This window comes from Buteo buteo, chromosome 15, assembly GCF_964188355.1.
Source record: "Buteo buteo chromosome 15, bButBut1.hap1.1, whole genome shotgun sequence".
NCBI lineage: Eukaryota > Metazoa > Chordata > Aves > Accipitriformes > Accipitridae > Buteo > Buteo buteo.
In genome coordinates, this window is record NC_134185.1 from 25,507,915 (window position 1) to 25,517,751 (window position 9,837).

General features: G+C 47.8%; 1 protein-coding gene across 2 annotated transcripts in view; it reads left to right on the forward strand.

Annotated features, from left to right (window-relative positions):
- METTL24 (methyltransferase like 24) overlaps window positions 1-9,405 on the forward strand; it is a 49,718-nt gene extending 40,313 nt beyond the window's left edge. For both annotated transcript variants that reach the window (XM_075046391.1, XM_075046392.1), the window contains one exon: window positions 7,863-9,405. In XM_075046391.1, the coding sequence (XP_074902492.1) occupies window positions 7,863-8,177 (315 nt within the window). In that variant the 3' untranslated portion in view covers window positions 8,178-9,405. The remainder of the gene's footprint in view (window positions 1-7,862) is intronic.
- Window positions 9,406-9,837: the final 432 nt, after the last annotated feature.

Below are 9,837 nucleotides of genomic sequence, written 5' to 3' on the forward strand. Positions count from 1 at the left end.
AAGGTGTGGTGAACATTTCTTGAAGGTGGGACTCTGAGCCCTTTCTTCAATTACTTACATTTTGAAGGCCCCCACAGGCACTGCATTAATAAACAATAGCAGATCTTGCAGCCAAAATGCTGTTTACTATGTACAACCATTTTACAGTAGCCTAAGCCCTCTGTCCCTTGCACGTGTGCACACACTCGCGGGTCTTGCTCCTCAGGGCTTCGGGATTGATCGCTGCTTAACTATTTGCCTTCTAACGCAAACCTCCTGGGCCGACTGCCCCCTCATCCCCTCGCGATGCGTTTGTCGTATTGCTGCTGGCTTTCGCCTTCAGCAAGGCTGGGATAACGTGGCTTTATGTAAGCACGGAGCTGGGTCCCACTGTCCTCGCTTGGTGCCGGGGCAACACAAACAGACTGCAAATGTTTGTTCCCCTTTAATGAAGAGACTTGAGGGTCCAGTGTACGGCATTTATTCTTTTGAGTAAACATCCGTTCCCACAGGCATCCAGCAGCGTCTGGCAGAGAAGATCAAAAGAACAGAAATGAAAGGGTTTTCCCCCCTTTGCAGGGGGAGCGGGCAGCGGGACATCTCCTGTGAGATTAGATGGCTGAATGCACTCTTTGCAAAGCAACTCGTGTGCTCGGCCAGGGCTGCGTGCGGGGCGGCTGCGCTGCCAGCCTGGGCTGTTGGCTGCTGGTGGAATAAATACAATATTTAAAGTGTCTGTTTGCAGCACAGGCTTTGGTGAGCAGAGCTCTTGCTGATGATCAGGCTGATAAATAATTTAAGATCAGGGTTTCTGCAGCTCCCTTTGGGGATTTTTCCCACTTGTGCAATCTAGCCATTGGATTGAGGGACCTGGTGAGGGGATGTTCTCGTCTTTTTCTGTACAGCAGAAGAGCAGTGCAAACTGAAAAAGGTAACACGGTGCAAATGGGAGCTGGGGCACAGTGTTTCTGAGCAGGGATGCACACTAGTGAGCTGCTGCCACTCTGAGTAGGCGAGGAAGTCACTGTTTAGGGGCTCATGTCCTCATGGTGGCTCTTCACCCTGTTTCCTCTGAGAAAGCATCACTTTGAGTCCTCAGCTAGTGGTGAGGTTCCTGTTGCCTGGTCTGCAGACTGGTCTCGGTTTAAAGAGATGGGAAACCAAGACCTTTGATGCTCAGAATTTTTGTGAGGGGAAGGTCCTCTCCTTCAGCATTGTCTGTGTGTAGTGCTGGCCTGCCCCATGCTGAGGGCTTGTAGATCCTGTTCTCTGGGTCACTGTACAGGAGCCTTGGTCTTGCTGGGTAGCAAGCTAGACAAGATGTTAAGCACCATACCTCTAGCTTAAAGTTCATTATAGTGTAATGCTAGCTAAACCCATCAAACCTGTATGAAAATCAGTTCAGGCTTGGGGGTGACTATTTTGAAGTTGTAGAAGCACCTGCCTAGAAATCATGAACATGTATTATTTTATGACCAGAAGATGATTAACTAGTGAGCTGCCATCTCTGGCTGGTCCGGCGCCCAGCATGAGGTAAGATAGGAAGGTGCCAAGAATTAATCCTGCGGTGAAGAAAGATGTTTGTGATGGCAGGAAGACCGCAGGTGAAACCCTGCAGCCTCCTGACCAAATGCAGCCAGGGAGAAAGGATTTCAGGCAATGCTGATGATCTAAGTCAGGTGGGAGTTGTTTGTCCGGAGATTATTTTGTCCTCTGGTAAAGTTGCATTGAAAAAACCTCCTGCCAGCTAAAAGGCCTCTTCTCTGCCTGTCTACTGGAGTAAGTGGCATCACTTAACTGGGCTGGGCAGAAGCAGGGGGTGTGTGTGTCTCTTTTTCTGTAATGAGTCTTCACAGAGAAATTGCTTCCAGATAGAGAGAGTATGTGGGAAACATCTCGGCATCAGAGACCAAGGGAAGAAGTTGGGAATAAAAGTGCCAGGTCGCCCTCACACCTGGGCTCTGCGGCTGTGGGAGGGAGTCACTTGAGGTGCCTGCATGGGTCCTTGCCGGGAGCAGTCCCTCATGGGACAGCATGGGCAAAGTGCTGGTAGTGCTCCTGAGCACTCAGCTGAGGTTGATGCCTCCTGTGTGCACTGGATGGGCTTTCCAGATGGGTACGTTTGTCTGTCTGGGGCCATTACTGCTTCTGGCAAGCTGTTGCTATACTGGAGGTTGGCCATCAGAGAAAGTCAAATAAGTTTTCTTAATATGATTTTGAAACATTTTCTCCAGCTTAAGTGGTAAACATAAAATGACTTAATATCCTGTTCCTGCTGTGTAATGCTTTCATGGAAGCACATCACTGAAACGGGGAGAAAAAAAAAGACTTCACTGGCACTCACAAGGCTGAGGAGGATCAGTGGTGAGAGCTGAGGAACAAAGCTCATCTGCACTCGCTGCCGGTTTTCTGTTTTGGTGATGTGTATATTGTATGAGTGACTTCAACTGGACAGTTGCCCTTTACTGTAAAAAAAGACCAAAGACCATGTAAGCACCCAACTGCACAAACTGGCTTTGTGGCTTTGATGCCTTAAGCAGATACTTGAAGATGTGCCCGATCTGTCACGTTGGGAATGAATAATATCAAATGACACATTTGTCCCAGAGTCATTTTGAAGTTGGCCAAACGGACCATCACAGAGGGGGGTGTAAAAGTGAGTAGGAAGGAAGGGAGGTAATTTGAAGAAGTGCTGCTGTTTGGAGCTGTACATCACTGACCAGTAGCGATTGACTTTTCTCCTGATTTCAGTATCCATGTTGCTCAGACTGTGCCCACAGGAGTCCCAGTCTCCCTGCCGGATGGCTCGGAGAGAGACGGGATGGTTTCCCCCTCCCACCGATCACAGGGAGCATGGCGAGAGGCAGTCGCAAGCTGCTGGGAGTGTAATTTGCTATTAGGCTACGTGGCATCCTGTCTGCCATCAATTACAGCCTCGGCTCGGAATAAAAGGGAGTGAAAGGGACTTAACATCCGTGCCGTGGCCTGCTGGCGAGGACGGGCTGTGGATGCATTTTGAAAGGAAAGAAAGTGAGGGAAGTATCATGCCGAAAGGTTGCAGATAGGAAAAGAGGGAAGCTATGTTTAAAAAAAACCTCACTCAAGAACCTGTTTTTTACCTGCAAAGTCGTGTGCTATCAAAATATGAATTAAACAGCATTTTCTAGAGTTCGTCTTGCTGTACAGCTGATGTCAAAAAGGTAACGTGCTATCAGGGAGCCGGAGCATAGGGTTATTTCTCACAGCCTCAAATCCTGTGGTTCAGGAGACCAGGGTGGATCTGAGCTCCGCTCCTCTACTTGAGAGCTGTAACCAGCTCACCTCTCCCTGCTCCCAGCTTACGCCACAGAGCTGCTCCCACAGAAACGGAGGGATCCTCCTTACCTGACCTGTGTCGCATTTGCTGTTTTTGCCTTTCCTGGCTGCCGCTTTCACATGCTGAGTTCGTGCTGGAAGTAATGCAGCTAAATTGCTTCCTCCAGCTACTCACTCTCAATTGACTCTTCTCCATGGGGAGCTTTAAATGGTGCCCACGGGGCAGCACAGAGCCTGAAACTCCCGTTAACCTTGGTATTTCAAAAACGATCAAGGCAAACAGAGCTCTGATCTCTGATTTAGGAAATGATGCACAGTCGTAACAAGTCATTACCCTAAAAAGAAGAAATGAGCCTTTATACAGTACGTGTGAACCTTCACTAACTAAAACACATTCTTTTTCAGCTGTTTTATATGCTTGGTTGTACATGAGGAAAGGCCTTTTTTTTCCTCCAAGTGTAACTGGTACAATGCTGCAGTGCTTTTTCAAGGGAGCTAAACTGAGAAAACATTAAAAAATCCACATTTTTTACTTTTCTCTGATAATCTAGTTAGTTTGTGGAAGACAAGAGGATTAGTGGAAGATAAGAGGAACCAGCCTTAGTCTGTGAGTAGTTGAAACTGGTGGGCAATCGACTGCTATCCTTTACCTTCAGGCGCTGTAGATCTTTGCCCTCCAGGATTTACTCCCAGCACCAGACTCCAGCTGCGCTCCCAGGTGAATTAGAGCTCTGAATTTATAGATTTGTCCACTAATCCTTTCACTGGCACTTTGAATCAAGGCATCTGAAAGGTGGTAGTGCATTTCTTATCAGTAGTGCGCTACTTATCACTGATGGTAAATATCTCCTGAGCGGTCTAATCATCACAAAACTTGTGTTCGGTGTTAGCAGGTTGCTTGTTATTCGCTCAGATATTCTGACACAAAGCTGTTCTGCTATTTATTTTACCCTATCCATGGCATAAAATGGAGACCGGGATGAGATGGATGCCTTGCCTGCAAGGCAGTCACAAAAGTTGGTGGGTAGAGGCAGGTACCTTCATCCCTCCAGGTCTCTTGAGCAGTGCAGGGCACTGAAGGCGACAAAGAGCCTCTGGTTTGTGTATGCAGCACATCCCCACTACCCTTGTGTTTGTTTCCTGGTCATTTCGGTATGTGTTTAAGCAGTTATTGTGGTAACTCATTTTATCCAACTGAAACATTGGTTAGCAGCCACCTTTCGGAACAATTTTGCAAATACAGTGCAGAGCGTACAGAGTGCCTGCTGAGCAGCCAGAGCAGCAGTTAGTGTCACAAGAGAAAAACAAACCAACCTAGATGATGGCTGGAAACATTACCATGGGAAAAAGATGTCCCACTGGTGCCATAAAGCAAGATCATGGGAAAACAAAAGCAAATACTTAGAAACATTTGACCCCCCTGCCCCCCTGAAAAAAAAAAGGTTTTGAATAATTTATCTCCTTTCAAAGTCACAGAATTCTCCCAAAGATAAAAATCTGTGGTTTCTGAAGTCCTGCGGCACGGTCCTATGGCAATTGCACCCATGTGGAATCAACTACCTATGAAATTGCATTACAGGTAGAGCTGTGAGTTGGTACCTGAAAAATAAGTAACCTCTTTAAATGTATAAAGGAAAACAAGTGAGCTCAACCATAAAGTAGTTCTCAGCTGAAATGTCACGAGCAGCATCATTTACATTCAGCCTCCCCTTGAACCCGAGGGAGTGCTATGTTAAACTGTTTCACTGACCCACGGACGGACAGACTGACAGGCTCTTTGTTGCAGAGTCAAGTTAGGAAATACCAGAACTAAGGTTGTCTGTGCAACCTTCCTCTCTGCTCCCCATGTGGATGTGCCACAATACGGGCTTTAATTCCGTAATCCCTCGGTCATTTTCCAGTGGCCCCCTGCCTCCCTCAGCGTGGAGGAGGCACAATGCCGCCTTAATGAGCAGACAAGCAGCGGCTTGGCTTGTTATTATTTGGTCTGTGACTGTGGACCTCATTCAAGTCCCACTCTCCAAGTCCTGCTCTGAAAATGCAGCGTTTTGTTTTCAGCTATTCTACAGCTTGTCCCACAAAAGTCTTGCAGCCCTTCAGGGGCACAAGCCTTGCACCCTGCAGAGGGCGTTCAATGGTTAATACCCTCATTTTACAGATGGAGACCAGACGCGGCAAGCGTTTGACACCTACCGATTCCTGCCGTCCCGTGCCCGTCGGTAGCACTGGAGCACAGCCCCAGAGCAGGGTTGACATGGTTGTGAGCGCTCCGCACCGCGGCAAGTCAGACCCTGGTGCCTCCGGTCGGCCACCCAGAGAACACGGGAAGGTAGACGTGGCCTCCCCTTGCCGTGGTCCCCTGGTTTCTGGCTGTGGCCCGTGCGAAGCAGAGCTCTGGTTGTACGGGAGAGGTGCTCGCAGCACAACCCCTGCCCTGCAGCCCTGGGCAGAGGGGTCTGCAAGCCAGGGCCCCAGCCGGTGATTCAAAGAAACTAACATGATAGTTTGATTAACTATTAAGTAGGTATTCTTTATTAGCAGCACTGGATGCACGGGGGATCGCTCCACCTATCGTGCACACCGTCAGGTTTAGTGGGCATGGTTAATGGTTGGACTCGATGATCTTGAAGGTCTTTTCCAACCTAAATGATTCTATGATTCTATGTTCTACATACTTATTCACTAGATTTCTGAGAAATGCTATACATATTCATTAGTTTTCCCAGAAACTATTAGCACATGCAAATGTCCTTTACACAGGCGCATTGAAGGTCTCTGGTGGTCTTCAGGAGTCCTCTGGTGGTCTTCCATAGTCTTCCTCACTTGTCCGCTCTTTGACCCTCCTCAGGTGATCCTGTGCAGTATGGTCCTTCACATGTTTTGATACATCAGTGCTTGTTAGCGCTCTTATTATCTAAGTTTTCATTAGTGGTGTAGAACCATATGGCTAGTTTAAGCTAAATTATCTACAATGATGAGATCAAAGGCAGGAGTTCTTATCTTTTCCGGCCCTATCTATTCAAGCAAGGCCTCTACTTGTGCCTTCTTGACAAGATCGTAAATTCATCAAACATTTAATTAAGTTTTGTGATCGCTCATGGTTCCTTCTTGCTCATCACTGCCAAGTACCAGTCTCTGACAGGCTTAATCCTTGACAAACACCAGTCCTTGGTGTGTAAAGTTACAGAGAGACAATCATTAAGCAATAAGCAGTTAGTTCTCTATATCACCAGCATGGATGGGGCATGGCCTGATGCCGGCGAGGCATCCTGGGGTGGCACAGTTTAGGAAAGCAGTTGCCTTGGCAATGCTTTTACATCACCTGCCAAAATTTCTTTCCTGTACCTGCACAGGTGCCTTTTCCGACACCACCCTGATGGTTAGGGTAGGCTGCCGGCGAGAATCTGGGTTCTTTTGTTGTTTTTTTGTTTTGGGTTTTTTTTTTACTATTCTGGACGCTAAATAAAGTCTTCAGTTTTTTACTTCAAGCTCATCTTGAGCATGAGCAGATGGGCAGAAGCAGCAGCTGAGGTGGAACCAGCACAGGTAAAGCTGGCTCTCACGGCAGGGGATTTTCCCCTGTTCGGCTCTGGGAAACACAGGACCTTGAGCTCTGCAGCTTGTGACCACTACTGCGGGCATCGTTTTCTACCAGGTGTGAAACTGTGATGAAATGCTCTTTTTTTTTTTAAAGCATACAACTCCCCTCCCACAGCTAATCTCTAGGCAAAGTCAGCCCGCAGTTGTGTTGGGCTGTGAGAAGTTGGATTGCCAAATATCTTCCTACAAAATTAAATAATGGTCTAAAACTAAAACAGGGTGCTTTTCTATTAGATGTATTTTTCCCTTCAAAAAGCCTCACAGCTTCCTTCCTGCTATCCCTTTTTCTTTGGAGGAGCTGCCCTTAAAAACCCTTCAGACTCTTTGCATAATTCTCTTTTGATTTGGTTCTCCTCACTCAGCATCCGTAGTGATGCCTGCAAAAGCTTCAGGCGGCAGCTTGGCCCTGGGTAGCTGGTGACCTGAGCTGCTCATAGAATTCATTTCACTTTGGTCTTCTCTTGCACTCGTGTGGTGCACGTAGCATCTGGGGCACGAGGACCTCGCTCTACTGCGGCGCAGGTAATCACTGCTGGTGCGTTTTGTTCTGTCGTAGGATTTTGTGATGGAGAAGTAAGGAACAGTAATGCCTTAGTGTCTTTGTTTAGTTAGGTGGGTTGCTTTTTTTCCATAGCTTTGATGCCACCACAAGATTTGTGAAGGAACAGTAACATGCTTTGGTCGTAGGATGAGCTACATTGGACACCTCAGGGTACAAAGCTTTTTCGATCAGGAGTCAGAGGCAGGAGGAGGGGAGCTGTGAACAGGCAAGCATGAAACTTCACATACTGTCCATGTTAGCCCCAGGATGCTCTGAGATTTTTTAATTTTATTTTTTTTTAATATGAAAGGAATTGTACATAAGAACAGTTATGTATATTATAAAATGGACAAGCCTGGCCTCAGATGTTACTGGCAATAATCACAAAGCCTCTCATTTTCACATAATAATGGTGTTTTTGTTGCAGATTGATGTCCTCAAGGCAGACGTGGAGAGCGCTGAGTGGAAAATTTTGGAAAACCTGATCCTGGAAGATGTTGTGGAGCAGATAGGACAGCTGGTCTTTGAGGTGCACATCCACTGGCCTGGGTTTGAGGTCAGCGGCAATGACAGTGCTGTGGTGCGGTACTGGTACAGTCTGCTCCGAGAACTGGAGCTGAAGGACTTCAGGCTTTTCCATACCTACAAAGACTTATCAAAACCACAGATGTTTCTGAAAAAGGAAGCCTTCAACGCCAGTAGCTGTTACACACTGAGCTGGGTAAATACAAGATGGAAATAGCAGAAAAGACTTTATGATGTGTGACTGCGAGCCATCTGGCCTTGTAGCGTTATTGAAGAGGACTTTGGCGTCACTGGCTAAAGTTGCTAAATATGCACACAGTGACTGCTAACAAAATGGACTGGCTTTTATTTTTATATATTGTCAGAAGAACTGGCACTAGGAGAAGATACATGGTGCAAATTTATGTAGCAGTGTATTTGCCAGCAGGTACACCATCTTGGAGGACAGAGGTTTCTATAAAGGTTTTTCTGGGGGGGCTAACAGCAGGGCTTTCTCAGGCTGCCCCATGCCTGAGCATGCCGGCATGGAGGGCATCCTTCGGGGGCTGTCCTGGGAAGCTCTGCTCGCTGAGCTGTGCTGGCCCTTGGGCAGGAGAGTGCTCATGAGGAGGTGCCTTTCTCAGGAAGGGTCAAGCGTTACTTCTCCGTAAAGCAATCGTCTTTAATTTGCACCTTCTTTGCCTCGGCCTTGTTTCCTATGGAACAAATTTTAGGCAAGAACAGTATGTTCTTGAACCCACTCACAAATTTCAGCTGAACTTGGCAGAGGCAGAAATCACCACCAAGCTAAATTCCTACCTGTTTTGTTGAGCAGCTCCTGAGTGCTCTGACTTTGGCTCTTTAAGGCAGTCTGGCTGTGGGAGGCGAGTTCAGCACTTCTGACACAGGAGGCAGTGGGACAGACAGACTCAGCTGCCAGAAAAGCTGCAACCAGTGCTCACCCTCCGGAGACTTCAGCCACAGAAGACAGGGCTTCCCTGGTTCATCTGCTCAAAGAACAGCTCATTTTCAATTACCCTTGCAACGGTTGTAGCAAATGGTTTTTCATCTAGCGAGATACTTATTTAAAAGAACTGAAAGTGAAACCTGGTCTTTTTTGATTGTTTCTTTCGGGCTTTAGTTGGACGTTTTGCCGCGTGCCTTTCCCAGTGCTGTGCTGCTACCTCCTCACCACCTCGCTCGTCTGTCCCTGACACCAGGAGGCCAGACCGCGGGTCTGCACCGATCCTGTCGGAGGCGGTGGTGCGGGCTGGTGCCCTGGTCTGCGGCCGTGCTGGGGCTCTGCAGGCTGGCGTGTGGGTTATCTGCAGCGCTCTCCCAGGAGCCAGCCTTGGCCATGCTCTGAGGAGCCAAGGAATGAGGGGAGCTAAAAAATATGTAGCAGGTTGGGTTTTTCCTTCTCTTTAAAAGAATGTTGATATTAAACTTTGCATTAAAATACAAGACGACAGCACTTCTGTGTCTTTGATATAAAATCTTTGTAACTGCCTTTGGTTTCCAACTTCTGCAGGGCTCGGTGTTCCTCCCCTTGATGTGCCTCAGCCCAGTGTTGTGTTTTTAACAAGCCTCTCTCGTTCTCTGTCCCCATGTTGTTCCTTCTTTTGCAATCCTGGCATTTCCTTCTCTCCTTTCATACCCTCCTTTCCTTTTTCACCCTCTCCGCTGCCTCAGCTCCCTCATCACCTCCTTCCCAGAGCAGGGCCCTGCACTGGACCCAGCATGCCCGGGACAGGATCTCGGCAAGCAGCCAGAAGTGGGGAAAAATAAGTGTAGGAGCATTTCCTTCCAGGCAGGCAAGTCAGCCCTCTCCCAGAGCCACTGCTTCGCCTCACCAGTGGATTGAGCCATTCCCCTCACTGTCCCCAGGCTTCGTCCCA